The sequence below is a fragment of the Manis javanica genome, chromosome 10, assembly GCF_040802235.1.
Source record: "Manis javanica isolate MJ-LG chromosome 10, MJ_LKY, whole genome shotgun sequence".
NCBI lineage: Eukaryota > Metazoa > Chordata > Mammalia > Pholidota > Manidae > Manis > Manis javanica.
Window position 1 is genome coordinate 47,116,430 of NC_133165.1, and position 17,288 is coordinate 47,133,717.

The 17,288-nt window shown below is 51.2% G+C and overlaps 1 protein-coding gene across 5 annotated transcripts in view; it reads left to right on the top strand.

Annotated features, from left to right (window-relative positions):
- Window positions 1–16,603, top strand: part of GSG1L (GSG1 like) — a 224,499-nt gene extending 207,896 nt beyond the window's left edge. For 4 of the 5 annotated variants that reach the window (XM_073215366.1, XM_073215365.1, XM_036992498.2 and 1 more), the window contains 2 exons: window positions 3,810–3,880; window positions 16,031–16,603. In XM_073215366.1, coding sequence (XP_073071467.1) covers window positions 3,810–3,880; window positions 16,031–16,128 — 169 coding nt within the window. In that variant the 3' untranslated portion in view covers window positions 16,129–16,603. The remainder of the gene's footprint in view (window positions 1–3,809; window positions 3,881–16,030) is intronic. The other variant, XM_073215364.1, reaches the window with a different exon arrangement.
- Window positions 16,604–17,288: the final 685 nt, after the last annotated feature.

A 17,288-nucleotide genomic window follows, 5' to 3' on the forward strand; every position in this document is an offset into this window, starting at 1 on the left:
ATTATTTGTTTATGTACAACAGGCATGAGCTTCTCGAGGGCAGGGGCCTCTCTGAGTTGTGCCAGCGGCCCCCAAGAGCACAAGGCCTGGCCTACTAATGCTCGCTCATTGGCAGGTGTTCATTGATAGGTAACTCCTGAACCTTGAGCTTCTTAGAAGGAAGGTTTGGGTGATGAGGGAGGGGCGGGCTGCTTCTGTCCTTAAACATCAGTTCCTTTGTTTAAGGGGCCCCTCTCCTCTGGAGAGAGGCTTCCAGCAGAGCCAAGGCCTGGAGGAAGTTGGTCTCCTGATAAGTAGCCACAAGAACTGGGGGCCTGGGGTAGATCATGGAATCCGTTCAAGGTTAAGGCTGTTCATGCAGGATGATTTGGGAAGGAGGCCCACTACAAGCATACTCGGGACCCTGCCGTTTCAGTTACAGACCACCTCAATAAAGTGAATATCACAATAAATAAGTCAAAAGAACTGTTTGGTTTCCTAGTGCATACATACAAAAGTTATGTTTACGCTGCACTGTAGTCTGTGAAGTGTGCAATAGTGTTATGTCTAAGAAAACAATATACATACCTTAATGTCAAAATACTTTATTGGTAAAAAATGCTGACCATCAGCCAAGCTTTTGGCGAGTTGTAACCACTGGTCACAGATCACTGTAGCAAGTACAATAATAATGCAAAGGAAAGAAATAGGGCAATAATTACCAAAATGTGACACAGAGACATGAAGTGAGCAAACGTTGTTGGAGAAATGGTGCTTGGCACAGGGTTGCCACCAACTTTCAGTTTGTGAAAAATGCCATATCTGTGAAATACAATGAGCTAAGTGCCATCAAACAAGGTGTGCTGTACACAGCAGGGCTGGCATCTGTTGACCCAGGGACACTGCACATGGTCAGGCAGGTGGTGCCTCCAGGTGAGGAAGGGTTCAGTTACCTGGGCAGGCCTCCCATTCAGTGTTCGAATTCAGCAACAGCTTCATGACTAGTGATCCTCCCACCTGGAGCACCTCTGGGAATGCGGAATTCAACACCTTGCCAGATATACATGCAACGTTACTTGGAAGAATGAAAAAACTGGAAAACACCCAAATACCTATCAATAGGATATTGAATATTAATTATCCTTTCATGCACCTGTTGGGGAGATGAGTTTGTTCCCCTCGGTTCCTATCTCTGCCGCAGCAAAGAACTGAAGGGCAGAGACACAGGAGTGAAGCAAAATGAAAGTTTTATTTGCATACACTCCAAGGGAGGAGCAGGCCAGAGTCAAGACAGACAAAGGCAGGTTTACTTGTTTATCTGGAATAGGACAGAGAGAGTGAAGACTTATGGTTAAAGTCTGGAAGATGGAATGGAATAGCAAAGTGCAAAACACACCACTGGAAGAGCACAGAGACAAAGTGTAATAACTTGAACAGTAAAAAGTCTTTTGAAAATACATACTCCAAGAAAGGGGAGTGCGGGCCCAACCTCAGAGAGGAGGAGGTGTGCTTAAGGGATTAGGATTCTGTCTTTTAAGGCTATCAAGACTGGGATAAAGGTTCAGGTGGTGTCATGAAGTTTATCTCCGGTGGGAGACAGTATGTCATTGTCTATAGCCAGTTCTCTCGGTGATTCTGTTGGACAAACCTTTGGTTCCTCTCTAAAATAGTGGCCTCTCCCAAGTATTGGGAACACATCAGTTAAGACTGCTTGCCTTGCCTTAAGATAAGTCACTGGCTGAGTAGCAAGAATCTAACTTCCCAATTCTCTCTCAAAAGTGGAATCTTAGCCTTACATCTCTCTTGTTCTTATTATGCTAATCTTGGTGTTTTTCAGGAAACTTAATCATGAGGCTTGTCCCATGTCTCTGCCCCTTCTCACCTGTGTTAGCTGGAGCAAGCCTCAAGGTCAGCCTGGATTCCGATCTCGTGGAATGAACTCACATTGGAAAGGGCGGGAGTCCTCTCTAGAGCTCTGGCTTAATCTGATTAACTCCCCGAGTTCTTGGTGGGCCCACCCTCTTTTTGTCCTGCTCATATCTATCTTTCTGCCTAACACAACTATGAGGATAAAGAGAATGAGATTATAGGTACTGATAAAGAAAGATGTCAGAAATTCATGCATAAGAAAAGATCAGGTTACAAAAGTATGTTTAATTTGAGGCTCTTTATATTTAAAAAGATTTTAATTATGAAAAGATGAACACTAAACTACTAACAGCGGTGATTGAACTACATGGAGGTGTAATTACAGGAGGACTTTGCTGTCTCTCTGGGGTTGGAATTTTTTTTGAAATAAGCCTCTACTACTAGGAAAATAACAAACATGTTTTCACTGAAAGATAAAAACAAACAAACCAAAACACATCTTCCTGATCCTGAACCTTCCCATGGTATCAATTATCTGTAGGATATCTGCCTTCCCATAGCACCAGCACTCAGGCCTTCGTTCCTACTGTCTAGGGCCACTGAGGCTACAGAAGACGTTTGTAAACAAAGCAAACTGTGTTCAGAGTTTACTCCCTGGGGAGCACAGGCCTCGCCCCTTGGCAGGGACAGTGTGGACAGGGTGGCATTATTCAATGCCTGTCATTTTCTAACCTGTGTGCAATCTTGTCTTCCCACTGGCCTGTAAGCTCTCCAAGGGCAGAGGCTATGAAGCAGACAATTCTGCCCTCCATACAGCAGCTGGTGCAAACTTCACAGATGATGTCCTCAGGAGACTCCTGTCTAGTGAATAAATGAGCAATCTCCCTTCTCCTGGGGCCACTTCTGGCATCGCTTGCTTGTCATTCACCACCTTCCCCATGTCCCCTTCTCCTGCTCCAAGCTTCTGGACATGGCTGTGCAACCAGGAATGAGAGGTGATGGGAAGAATCAAAAACGGGGGTGGGGCATTTGCTTTGGAGAGGACTGAGCCTTCCTTGCGTAAGGGAAAAGTGGATAGAGGTGGAAAGAAACTGAGGGTAGAGAAAAGGGAAGATGCCAGGCTGGGGACACTGGAGAGAGTTTTGGGGAAGCATTGAAAGTGACACATGGGGTGAGAGAGGTTTCAGGACAGCTGCTGGGCAAGTAAAAGGCAAAGAGAATGTAGGGAAGGTGTACGGCCACAGACAGGAATCAGGAGTACTTTCAGTGTTCTTTAGGAGATACACTGATGATCGGAATTGTTTCAACTTTCAAGGGACTAGATTGTGTTTCTCTAAATGTGATGCACAACTGGACCATGTGAGCCCTGGAATTTATCTGGGTTTCAAATGGATGTAGGGATGTCTTTAGGAAGTGTTTTAATTTAGTTAAGAAACGTGACACAGCCAGTGAAAACCCATTGCCCCAAAATCAGAAAATAGAGGTAAGCAAAAAGAAGGCTGCAGATTTAATCCTCTATATTCTCATTATCTAGGGTGAGTCACCATTAGCCTTTTGGCATATATTCTGCCAAATAATCTTGTATATAAGTGTATAAATTTTTTTTATCAGTGTATAATTTTTAAAACAAATCTAATTGTGCACATTCTTTTGTAATACACCATTTGTACAAAGTCGAACATTTGTTATGAGAGCATATAGGTTTGCTCTTCCTCTAATTTATTAGCTGCACGGCACCTGATTGGTCACATCACGTTCTGGTGCCTCAGTTTCTTCATCAATAAAATGGAGATAATGACACCCACTTCACAGGGCTGTGGTGAAGACCCATGGCGCTGTGGTGCAAAGGTGCTTTGCAAAATGTTCTCCAAAGGGAAAGGACTACACTTTTTCAGGTCCTGGGACTTTGCCAGCTCAGCCTGCTCTGTCTTACACAGGCTTTTGGGTTCTTTTCTTTCTAGGATCGAGAAGGGAGATGGGACTGAGGAAGAGGACCTTCGCTTAGCTTGCCGCCATGAGAGATACCCTGCCCGTAAGTGGCCTCATTGGTAGGACCCTGTGCTACAGCTCTGTGGGCTATCCAAGGAGAAAGAACCCTGGAGAGCCAGGCCAGCCTCTCCCTGCACTCCTGTTTGCTCCCACAGACACACACAACAGATGGGGAAACTGAGGCTAACATCTTAGCATAGAAAGTCATCTGCATGCAGCAGCCACAACCTGCACAGTGGGGATGGAATGCTGAGCAAGCAGGAGGAACAGTGTGGTGCCTAGCAGGCCAGCAAGCTGCAGCTCAAGCCCAGGCTGGGGCTTGCCAGTGTCCTGAAGGGAGGATAGCTCTGGGGCTGAACTGACCAAGTCAGGGAGGTGACAGTGGACAAGATTTGTTTGTGCTGTGCCTGCTCCTGGCAACTGGGATTGCTTCGACTTCACATGCCTCACTGTGGGGGATGCTATGGACAGAATCTAGGGCACCTAGTAGGAAAACAAATGTCTGGACTAGAAAGCAAGGGGGAGGTAAAAGGAGAGAAAGGGCCTTGCTCCAGATAGAAGAGGAAAAAGCTGATATAAGACTAAAATTAAAATGGCAGAATCTCAGCTGAGCCTGCTGAAGCCTACCATGTGCTCCCTGCTCACCCCAGCTGGTACTAAGGGCCTTTCATGCCCAATCTTGTAGTCTTCTTGACCCCCAACTCTGACAGCAGGGATTACTCCACTTTGCAGTTTTCAGATATGGAATTTAAGACTCAGAGAGGCGAAGTAACTTGCCCAAGGTCACACAGCTTAGCTACAGGGTGGCAGAGCAGTTACAGCCCACCCTGTCACTGCCTTGCCCACATCTCTCAGACCTTTTAGAAAGCTCCAGTGCCTTCCAGCTGCCACTAGCCACATCTCTGTACCTGGGGGCTTCCCCCACCCACAGCCACGGAAAGTGATTAGTGGGGAAGCTCCCCCTGCCCCTTGAGGGGTGTGTTTTGCACAGTCCATGACAGGATCCAAGGTGTTCCCGGCTCAGCAGCCCTCTCTGGGCTGGCCACCTTTCCTCCTCTGTCCCCCTTCCCTGCTCTCCACCCAGTGGCCCTGCACCTTATCTCTCCTATACTCCAATCCTTGCCTCAGGGTCTGCCTCTGAGGACACCTACACTAAGACAGCAAAATTTAAACTCAGATCTGTCTGACTCAAAATCCTGCAATCTTGTTAACTGAGAAATGGCTCAGCGCAGAGGGAGAACATGGGTGTGGTGAGTAGCGTGGGAGGAGGCCCAGCTGGGGAAAAGGAGGGATCTGGTCTTCACTCCAAGGGGAGAGGCCCCTGTAGACGGCAGCAGCCCGGAAGCTAGCCAGAGCACTGAGGGCTGCCCAAGGAATGAGGGGGGCACTGGCATGGGGTCTGGGCTCACATGCCATGGTTCCATGCCAGGGCTCTGTGCTAGAGTAGGGGGCTTCCTGGAGGACCAGATCAGGAGCCGGGCATGGAGCACCTGGGGGATGCTCCCCTCAGGAACAACAGAGGGGAGCAGAAATCCACCAGAGGGGCTCGGGAAGCACAAGGCAGGGGTAAAGGCCGAGGGCTTTGGCAGGAGAGCACCCCTGAACCCCTGCTCAGGCCTGTGCTCCCCAGGCTCCCTGCAGAGGGGGCAGGACATCCCAGCTGGAGAGAGGCCAGGGGGCTTGTCCAGGGGCAGCTGGGCAGCTTGGGAGAGGAAAGGCCAAACCCAGAGGCCTGAGGATGGAAAAAGAATTGAGGGGAGCCGGTGTGGCCCTAAGAGCAAGCCCTGGAGTTAAGAATTGGGATCTCAAGGGTCAGTGGAGCTGCAGAAGCCCTCCACCACAACCGAGTGTCCCAGGCCTTCCCTCTGCCTGGTACCCTGTTGGTCCCTGGCAGGTGCATTTCCCAGGCCAGTGGCCTACAGAGAGGTCCAGCTCTCGTTCCCTCAGCAAATATTTATTGAGCATCTATTCAGAGCTGGCCCTGTGCAGGGTGCTGGAGACTAAGCGGTGAGCAAGAGACAAAGGCCCTGCCTGTGGGACTCTAAGTCTAAGGAGAGAGAGAATCATGTACGAAGTGAGCTCGGAAGCAGACAGGACGGTCTCAGGTACAGACAAGTGCAACAACAAAGGAGAAACAGGGCAAAAGGGATCTCCTTGAGTAGCTGCAGGGAGCCGGGCCTAGAGAATGACAAGCCAGCCAGATAAACAGCCTCCCAGGCAGGGGGTCTGCAAGCACGAGGCCCCCAGAGCAGGACCAGCCAGGCCTGGAGGCCAGCGTGGCTCAGCAGGGAGTGGAATGCCGAGGGTGAGGGGAGGCGTGCGGAGGGGAGCAGGGCAGGACCAGGCTGGAGGGCAGGAGAGCTGGCTGTGCAGTGGGGAGCCAGGCGCATTTTGAGCATGGACGAGACATACCCAGATTACTTACCTGTGTCTGTATCTGTGTCTATATCTATGTATTAATTTATATCTCTGTGTTCATCCATCCACCCATCCACCTGCAGTGTGGGAAAAGGATCCGGGGGGAGCAAAATGAGTGGCCAGCGGTCCAGCTTAGAAGCTGCGCATCATTCCCGGGAGAGACAACGGTGGCCTGACCTGTGACCATGGAGATAAAAGAGGGCAGATCCAAGAACTCTTTTCTTGAAGAATTACCAGAGAGTCTTAGTTTGGGTTCCTCCAGAAGCAGAGGCCTAGATAAGGATTCAACAGCAAGTACCTTATTTAGGTACTTATTTGGGTCCAGAAAACATAAATAGGAGCAGAGGAGGAAACTAAGCAGGGAAAGGCAGGCGGCAGTAAAAAGGCACATTATGGAGCCAGCTACCATCCCAGGTCCTGCTCCAGAACTGGGACAGCCAGCGCAGAGCAGTACGTGTGAGTTATCGCCCCGGGACAGGACGGTAACTCCCCGGGGTCATTGTTTGCAGGCCCCGTGGAGTGGGGTGGGTGTAGGAACTCTCTTGCGGGGGGCAGAGAAAGCCCTAGCTGGAAGTCGGAAGTGTGCTCCATCCCAGGGGTGCCCACAGCACCAGCCTGTGGGATTCGAGGTGAGGGAAGGGGCAGGGAGGAGCATAGGATGTGCCCAGAAGCTTTGCTCCAGCAGCCACGGGTCTCGTGTCACCAATTAGAGCATAAGAAGAAGAGATGTTTGTGGGGTGCAATGGTGCTCTGCTGTGTTGAGTTTGCGGGGTGGGTAGGGTTGGGATGGAGATAATTGAAGCCCTGGGACTGTCAGGTCATCTAGGAAGAGAGGGGGGTGGGGAGAGCTGGGGATGAGGTCCCAACACCCTGGGGTTCACAGAAAGGCCATGGAAGGTGGTGAGGAAAGGACTTTGAAAAGCTGTCAGTGGCCCTAGAGGTTTTACAAATCCCAGTTTCTCTAGGAAGAAAGGAACGTCAGACTTCAGAGTGCCTGTGCCTGGTGCGCCTTCTATCCGGTAGCCAAGGTAGCGGGGCTGGCTGTCATTCTCCAGGACCAGCAGCCGCACCAGGGACCGAGGTGAAATGAGGAAGAAGCAGCTCCCGTCTGCTGTCAGAATGGAGGGAGGCATCTGCTGAATGTAGGCCAGGACACCCACACCGGAGCTCTGGTCACTTACTCATCCTTGGTGGGCTGCTACAGGGGCCATGTGAAAGGCATTTATTAATTCATTTATTTGATAACTTTTTACTAAAGAGGCTTCCCTGGGCTGGACCCCATACTGGGCTCTGGAACATGGAGATGAATAAGGCATGTTCCCAGACTGTCATGTGGCCCGAGCTAAACTGGGGTCAATGCAGGCTCTGTGACAGCAGAGGCATGGACCCTCAGTCAGCTCTGGGTGAGGATGGGGTCCCGGAGAGGGTGGGGACACTAGGCCAGAGGCAATCCAACTTGCTTGGATTCTATAGCTGTAATGACAATACCTGGTCTTGATTATGAAAATAGCCTACAAGAAGGACTCACCCACCAGATCTGATGATAATAGCTCACCCCTGTGTGTATTCTCAGGGCTTTCCATTTGTCAACTCATTTCACCCTAAATACAGCCCCATTTTACAGACAGGGAAAGCCCAGGGAGGGTATGTCTGTGCCAGGAAGTGGCAGAGCTGGGATTTGCTCCCAGTGTGGCTCCAGAGCCCAAACCCCAAGCCACCAGGGTGAGCTGTCGAATGTCAGCCAGGGGCTTCATGTGCTGGGCACACCCCATCTTCCAAGACACCCAGACAGAATATGGGGATTCGGGACCCAGCCGTACGTGGACTTGGTCCTCACAAAGCTTATGGGCTAGAAAAGCAGCCTGCTCAGACTGTCTAGGGAAGTACCACCATCTCCAGAATGCAGCCTCTTAGCTGCTAGTGGGGTTTTGGCCAAGAAAATATTTTGGAAATGCCTGGCTGAGTTTTGCAATATTTCTGCACCCAGCAGCTGCTCAGATTTTGTGGTGGGCTGACTTGCGGGCAGGAGGAACAGGGGAGGAGGAATGTCAGGGAGCCCATGTTATTAAAGGATGACTGTTAGCACGTCTCTGCGAAGCACTTCGCAGCCATCTCATCTGATGCCTGGCACAGCCCTGGGAGGGAGAGATGGTTATTCTGATTGTATCATTGGGAAAAACTAAGGAGCTGACTTTGCTGAGATCTCTGGTCTCCTGGGGCATACAACTCAGCTGGTTGTACATCTTTCCCCCCTGAGGCCATTCCTGTTCTGGCTCCCTAAAACCCCAAACTCCTCTTCTCTCAGTCTCCTCTCCTTCAGTCTGCTTCAGCCACGCTGGCCTGTGTCTTTCTTGAACATGGAAAACATTCCCTTCACAGGGCCTTTGCACTTGCTGCTCTCTTTGTCTGGAATGTTCTCCCTCCAAATCTTTGCATGGCTGGCTTTGTCTCATCTGAAGTCTCAGTCTCAGCCAAAAAACCACTTCCTCAAGGAAGCTTTCCCTGACCTGCACCAGCATCCCTAGTGGTCCCCATATCATTTTCTCTCCTTCATAGCATCTGCCCTTCTGAAATTATCTTTTATATTTACATACTTGGCTTTGTTCATTCCCTCTCCTGATAATTTCCAGGGAATAAGCACCCTTTTATCCACATCTGTATTCCAAGAGCCTAGAGCACTGTGTAGTGCAAAGGAAGTGCTCAGTGGCTGGCTCTAGACCTCCATGTTTCTCCATTTCCCTCCCGAGCAGCCACTTTTCATAAAGTTGCACGAACTTGTGGTTGTCTCAACTGCTCCAAAAGTTGCTATTCTTTTCTTGGGCTACCATGGTACAGATTCTGCCACAGTTTTCTTTTCCTGAGGAGAGAGTTTGCTTTTGAAAACTGCCTTCAGGGCTTTGCAGTGCCAGCAGCTAGCTCAGGAGCACATTAGATGTGACATTTGAGGGAGGCGGTGCTGCCATATGGTCCAGGTGTCTGCATCTTCCTTTCAGGGGCAACTGGGGGTTACAGCTGATTGCAGCTGTCAAGTTCAATGCCAGAGACAAGCTTTTGATTTTGCCAGGTGTGCCTGTAAAGCTGGGCTGGGCAAGATGCTGTCACTTGCTGGGTGCAGAGGAGAGCTCTGTCTAGATGGGTCTCTGTGGCTGCTGCCCTCAAAATAGCAAAGGGAATTTTAAGGAAGACTTTTCTGGTCCCAGAGCAACTTGACATTTTTATTAGGTCAAATCCAAATCCAGTACAGTACTGCTTGGCTTCCTTTATTAAAATGGAAACAGACAGTATTTCTGAAATAAATATCAATGCCAACTTGCTGGGCACACAGACAGGCATGCAGCTTGGGGATATCTGAGAACCTGGAGCTGGTGGTTGAGAAATCCAAGCCAACATTAACATCAGGATTGCCTGGAGGGCTCTTTAAAATGTTGGTTGCCAAGCCCATCTGAGTTTCTGGCTCAGGAGGGCTGGGTGGGGCCTGAGAGTCTGCATTCCTAACAAGTTCCCAGTGGGGCTGCTTCTGCTGTTCCACAGATCACATTCTGAGCAGCCCTCCACTGGGCCAATACCTGTTCTCTGGAGCTGCTGCAGGTATGAGCCTGCCTTCTGTCGCTTACTTAACTATTCAGCAGCTTCTGGATGGAAATGATTGCTTCTAAGGCCAATTTCCCTGCACTCCAGTCTCCTAAAACACAAACTTGATCCTGTCCCCAACCCCTCCTGGCTCCAAACTTCCTGTGATGGCATCCCCGGGGTGTCAGGCGCTGTGCCAACCCCTCTCTCACATTCCCATAGAGGCCTGCTTTTGTCAGCTCGTTTCTGTGTCATTTTTCTCTCAACTTCTCATCCCTCTCAGAGTCCTTTGCTAATTCTCCCTTGATAGAATGGAAATGTCATGAATTGCGGGCCAGCTCTGGTGCCTCGCATGTAGCTGGTTATCAGTATATTTCTGGGGAATGATTTAGCTCACTTAGCCCTCATTCCGGTATTTCCATTTTACGGCTGAGATACATGGGTTACCAGAAACAAAGTCATTTGTCCTGGGTCACAGGTCTGGGAGACTCCAAGCTAAAGCTATGCCATTATTATTCATTTTTATGCCCGGTTTTGCCCAAAGCAGTGCTCCTCCAATCAGACCTGATCCTCTGAAACACTTGTGGGCAGTTGTTAACATACAGATTTCCCTGGAGATTCCATTTCCTGGGTTTGGGCAGGGCCCAGGAATCTGCATCAGGTAAATTGTTGATAAGGCAGAAACTCCAAGTATAGGATGAGTCCTGTACCTCTGAGGGGGGCTGCTGGACCTTTGAGCCCTGGCACCCAGCAGCTTTTGCAACCACAGCCCTCCCCTCCTTGCCTCTAGCTCCGTGTGTCCTGCTCTTCAGCCACCAACATGGAAGGTTTTTCACACCTCCTGAAAACCTCATTTACCTGCCAAGAACCTATTTCACACCATGTTCCTTCTGCCTGAAATGATCTGGATCTTCCTCCACTTGGTGAAAAAACAAACCCTACTAGTGGAATTGTGAGCATTGCAGCACTTTCAAAGTCCATGTCAATTGTCTGGGAAGGAAAACCAGTCCCTTCCTCACCCCCTGCAGAGATGGTCATGTTCAGCTCCACATTTTCCTGTCCTGGTGCTCATGTCTATAAGGCAGAATTTTATGGTGGTTACAAGCCCAGCCTTTGGTTTGAGGTGGGGCCCAGGAACTAAAATCCCAGCAGTCAGACCTTGGACCAGAGACTTAACCTATTTGGACTTCAGTTGCCTCTTCTGTAAAATGGGCATAGTAACAGCACCTAACTCATATTTCTGGGGATTAAATGAGCCAGTGGGCGTGGGGCACAGTGAATGGCCCTGGCACGCCTCTTCATATGCGTGTCTAACTCCCTCATTAGACGTGAGCCACCCAGAGGGCAGGTCTGCCTCGCATTTGTGTCTGCAGATCCAGCACCCAGTACAGAGGCTGACACATAGTAGGTGCTCAACAAATGTTTAACAAGGAAATGAAGGGATCAATGGCTCTAGGGAGGGTGGCAGGTTACTTGGACAGCCCGATCCCAAGTGTGGGGGAGAGGCAAAGAGAGTGTTATGGTCCAGAACACTGAGCTCACAGAAGACAGACAAAAAGAGAAGGGAAGGGTCCTCATCCCATCTCCTGAGAGGCCCTCCCCCAGGGTAGCCGAGCAAACCATCTTTCCCCTCCACATGGATCCCACGCAAACATGCTCTTCTTCCTGAATCTTCACTGTTTATTCATTAACAGAGCTACACTGTCAGCTTTGTGCCTGGAAGTGTCCTAGGTGCTGGGGACACCCCATGAGTAAAAGCAGAGCCAGTCCTCACATTACATAAGCCTTTAGCAGAAATGGGATGTTACCAACTATGATGGAGTTCTTGAAGCACCTTGGGGCATAGATTTACAGGGCAGGTGACTTGGACAGGCTGTCAGGATGCCTTTGCTGAAGTTGTGATATTTTAGGCAATAGAAGAGGGATTTGATGGTGTCACGAGCTGAGGGTCTCCAAAGCCAGCCTCAGTGCCAACCTTGGTTCATTTCTTCATCACTCTCCACATCCCACCTCTTTCTAGAGGTAAGGGCTCAAAGCTGGGTAGCCAGACAGTAGGGTCTGAATGGGTCCACAAGCCCTGAAGGCAGGCCTTCCGCACTTTGGACAGCAGGTGGTGGGGTCCAGCTGGCTCTTCCGTCCCAGGCTGGGCTGCTGTGGGTCAGGAATGCCACTGCCAGCCAGCCAGCCACCCCAAGGCCTCACCAGCCCACTAACTCCATTATCAGCTCAGACAAGTCCTTCCCCTCCAAGTGCCTCCAGTCCCCATCTGCACATCTTTGGGCATTGGCATTCTTGGTCTTTCATGAAGGGCCCTTCCAGCCCAGTGAATCCATTGTGGATCCACGGGTGTGATTTCGTACAATTCAGCAGCGCCGAGAGCTGATCTCTGCAGAGCCTGGTGACTTGGAGATTAATTCCTCACTGAAGGATTGAGAAATTAGAGCTGGAGGAGACTGAATATTAAATATGTTTATGTTTTGCCATTTGGATTAAAAAGGGAAGAGAGATCTCATGAGAATCTCCTATGGGGCCACATATTTTGTAAGCCTGGGAGGTTCCAAGGGAATTTGAAACATAGTGCTTGCTGCCAACCCGGTGAGAGGGACCTTGGGCAGATCTCTTCCCACACATGGGCCTCAGCTTCCCCATCTGTAAAAAGAGGTTGCTGAATTTAGCTGCCCTCTGGATTTGTCATTTTCCCATCTATCTGAGGTCTGATAATGAAGAACTTGCAGCAGGTGGTTTGCTGGGCCTGCTGGGCCTTTTGTAACTTGCTTCCACTTGCAGGCTCAGAGAGGTGAAGTCACTTGTCAAAAGCCAAACCACTTTGAAAAAGTTCATGCAGGTTGTAAGTGGTAGAGACTGGATGTGAACCCCTGATAGCCTCTAAGTACAGTTTTTTCCCCTGGCCCCAAAGAGGGAGAGGCTGAGCGAAGAGCCTCCCATAATGGACAGGATGTCAGAGCAGGAGGGGTGGGTGGAGTTCACCCTCCAAGCTTAGGGATCAGTCCATGCACTTCCTCTGTGGTCTCTTCATTTGTTATAAGAAGTCAGTTCAGGACATGCTCTGTGCCTGGCCAGGTGCCGGGGGCTGAGGGCTCCAGGATGAAGCAGACCCGGTCCCCAGTCCCTCCCGGCACCGAATCCCCAGCCTAGTTGCGGAGGTCAGCCCAACACGCAGGAAACGACAAGCATGGCGTGGGGCAGAGGGGGGCACGCAGGGCGCTGCAGGGTCACAGGGTGGGGGGAGCAGGGCCTCGGCTTGGGAGGCCTCGAATGCTCACCAGAGGAGGGAGCATTTAAAGGAGAAGTGAGGGGCTCAACAGCCAGAGAACAGTGGGGAAGGGCCCCCAGTGAAGGCACCAGAATGTGCAAATCCATGAGGCAGAGCCGCACAACAAACATCAGGCTGGGAAAGAGTCAGAGGTCAGAAATGGTCTCCTGTGGGAGGAGTCCAGCCTGAGAGATGCTTCTAGGCTACAGATTGCTTAAAATGTTTTAGAAGTCTTAGTTGTCATCATTTAAAAACCAGGAGATTTTATTTTGAAATCCTAATTTTCAGATCTCTGAACTTTTTGGAAGAACTGAGCCCACATTTCCTTTGGCAATAATTGGCCAGAGCTGAGGAATGGCTGCTTCTGGCCACTTCAGCCATTTATGTCATTTCCTTGGGCCCAATAGACATTTTGAGGTGGGACTCCCCAATCTATATAGTATAAGGTGCTGTTTTTTTTTTTCCTCTGGCTGGTCACTGACCCCATAGTAAAGGGACCAGGAAAAGGGATGTGAGCAGGGAGTCATGGTGATGGGTGGGGCGCTCCTCAGGGATGGGGAGGACAGAGCCCCCACACCCACTGTAATCGGCTCTGGGGCCCAAGCCCCTTGTGGGAGGCTGGTGAGGAAAGGAGGGCCCCAAGGCCTCAACTTGTCCTCCACATCCAGGAGACAAGGAGCCTGAGTTTAACTCAAGGAAGGACAGGGGTTGTGGCCTTTTCCCTTAAAAGTACACGATCTCTTTCTCTCTGTTCTAATAAACTCTCCATGGTTCTCTGCCTGTTGGCAATGGTAAGAACAGCTACAATCACTTCTAAATATTCATTCAGAAAAACAATCAGACCTTTCTGTGCACCAAATATTTGCTTCTAGATTAAAAGAAAAAAAAATCCCAAACACCTATATCTTGGCAGCAAGCATTTCCAAGGAATGCAACTGTTTCAGTGACTGGGGCCCAAACAAATGTTTTTTCTGAGGCCAAACAATTCCAGAATGTTTGCCAAATGTTTTCCAACCATTTTAAGAATACTAGTAAAATTAGCAAAGTGCCAACTTTAAAGAATATTAAAAACAGGAAAAAAAAAGCCAAAGGAAAAAAAAAATGTGCCTCCCCACTACTGTTGGCACAACCATCTCCATCTTGCCAGTTGCTTTCCAGCCTCTGTCATTAGAAAGACTCTCCCAACAATCAAAGCTGCTTTGGGGCTGAAAGAAGAGTAATGAACTGCCTGTCCTTGGTGATGGGCAAGCAGGAGCTTGGCTTCAGTGGGAATTTGCACCTCAAGGGGCCTGTGGTAAAAAGCCTGTCTGACCTTCCATTAGAGTTCAGAGTAGGGAAACAAAACAGCATGGAACAAATTTAATGTAGAAGTTTGGAATCAGGGAGAAATTGATTTGATTCAGCTCCGTCATAGCTGTGAACCCTAAGGTGGCTGCTCATCCTTTCTGAGTCTTGTTTCCTCATCTGTAAAATGGGTGGTAGCTGCCTCGCAGGTTTGTGAAACTGGAATCTAGTAGGGCATAGGGAATATAAAAGGTCAGTCACTGCGTTTTCTCCTTTGCCCTCCAGCCCTTCCACCACGCCAGCTCACTGCCCTGCTTTCCACTAAGGAACATCTGCCAGGAGCTGAGCCATCACTCTCCTGGGCTCTCAGTCTAATAGGGGCACAGCTGGGGCATGCCATACGGACTGGGTGCTCCAAATGAGGAAGACCCAGAGGGCAGGGGAGAAGATGCCAGTGGGTTTCTTGCAGGAGGGGTGATGTGGGCTGGTCCCTGAGGGTTCAGTTCACAGTGGGTACATGGTCCTGACGTGTCAGAAAGACTTTCAGGAGACGCTCACACCAAGGCAGGGAGCGAGCTTCCGAGGCTGTCAGGAGATGTGGCAGTGGCAGGAGGGGGACAGTCCCTGCCCCTGTCTGGGTCTGGGCACTGCCCAGAGTTGGCTGTGGGTGCACCAACGCTCTCATTGTCCCTGGGGTCCAGGAAGCACCGGCTGCGGCCATCTACACTTGCTCTCCTTCTGACCCTCCCGCAGCTCCTCGAGCCCATGGTGGTGCCGAGGCACAGGGAAGCCTAACTTGGCAGGTGGATGGGCAGTGGGGAGGTGGCTACATGACGGCTGGCCTGGGTGGGTGAGTAGATGGGTGGGCAGGTGAGAGACGGGATGGCGGACTGAGGGTATGAGTAGGCAAACGGAGAAGGAAGGTGGACAGGGGGTGGGGAGACTGCCTGACTGGGCAGATGGCTCCATGTGGTGGGTGAGTGAGGGCGGCGGGTGAGCAGGGCCCAGGTGGGTTGCTGGGAGGGTGTGTTGGTGTGTTAGGGGGCAGGCAGGAGGGTTGGGGGGCAGATGCATGGGGGCTGGACGCTTGGTGAGTTAGTGGGTATGAGCAGGTTGGGAAGCAGGTGAGTAGGCGGTGGACTGGTGGGTAGATGAGTGGATGGCTTGGGTTATGGGGAGATGCATGTGTAAGAAGCTGTGTTAATGGAGTGGCAGGAGGGCAGAGACACAATGTGGGTGTGCTGGCGTGCTGGGCTGGGAGGTGCATGAGCGGCTTTGGGGGTTGTGGGAGAGCTGTGGGTAGGAAGAGTGTGTGAGTGGAGCAGTGGGTGTCCTGGTGGGGTGGTGAGTGGATGGCAGTGGATACGGGCACATGTTTCTCTAGGTACTGGTGGACTGGTGGGGAGATGGGTGGATGAGGGGTACATGGGATGAGGTAGAGAGCTAGGTGTACAGGAGATGGAGGGAAAGCTGGGACCAGGTGGTGAGCTGGGTGTGGGTTGCTAGGTGGGTGGGTAGGAGTATTTGAGGGCAGGTGACAGGCCTGGAAGCTAGAGGTGGGTAATGCCTGTGCAGGTGGGGCTGTGGGCCGCTAGGGTGAGGTGGAGAAATGCAGCTGTCAGTGCTGACCACTGTGTCTCTTGGCAGGACACCAGCCACGCATGGGAGATTCCTGGCCCCGGAGCTCTGCCCAGGAGGTGCCAGAGCTGAACCGCCAGTGCTGGGTCCTGGGGCACTGGGTGTGACTGAGGCCCGGCCTGACCCCCAGACCTCAGGCCATCGTTGGCCCCAGCCCCTGCGACAGGACCACTGGTTGGCACCCCCAGAAGCCTGGCCTGTGTGCTGTGAACTCAGCTGACCTGTGTGGGACACAACAGGCCTGTAGCCTGGGTCTCAGGCTCCTGGAACAGGGACCAGGGTGGCCCGAGGGAATACACAGGGCTGCACAAAGGGACTTTGGGACAGCACCTTCTAGTTCTCACCACCATCACATGCAGAGCCCTTCTGGGGGCAGTGGGGATGCCAGGAAAGACAGACATCAGCCACCGAAAGCCTGGGGACCCACGAGCCAGCCAGGAGGTTCAGGAGGTGCCCAGTGGCGCAGGGCCCTGCTCGGGGCAGGGAGTGGGGGCCCTGAAGAAGGGACAAGGCCCCAGCACTGTGGTGGGGGACACACAGTGGGCACACAGCAAGGGCTCAATAAATCCTTGTTGAACCTAACCTGCTCTTGTGCTGTGTGTGGAGGCCAGTGGCTCTCCAGGCTGGGGCTGCTCCCTCGGGGCCCCGCCCTATTGGGTCCTCAAGGATCCTGCAGGTGATACAGCCCTGGGGGTGGTGCTGGTGCCAGGGCCAGGCACTGAGGTGTGTAGAGGGGGAGCCTAGAGCCGAGGCTGGGTCTTGGGGGGCAGGGTTAGGATGGAGCTGGGCTGGCAGGCTGCTTTGGTTGCAGAGAGACAGGCCCTCACACCTGGGCCCTAAGGCACCATGACCCCCATGGGGACCCTTTACCCTGTGTCTAGAGCCACCTTTACATTAAATCCTAGGGTTTAGATGCCTGGGGAAACAGATCCCTACCATAAACATGGGGTTCACAGAGATGAAGTAATGTGCCCAAGATCACACAGCAAGTCAATGGCAGAGCTGGGGTTTGAATCTGGACTCCTGACTCCAAGAGGCCTCATCCCTTCCCAGAAAGGTTTCTAGTTTTCCCTCAAGTAGAGAATACTCTTTTTAATTCTTCCATAAATCCATCATCCACTCATCCATCATCCATCCATCCCTCCATCATCCATCCATCCCTCCATCGTCCATCCATCCATCCATCCATCCATCCATCATCCATCATCCATTCATCATCCACCCATCCATCCATCCATTCATCCATTCATCCAGCCACCATCCACCC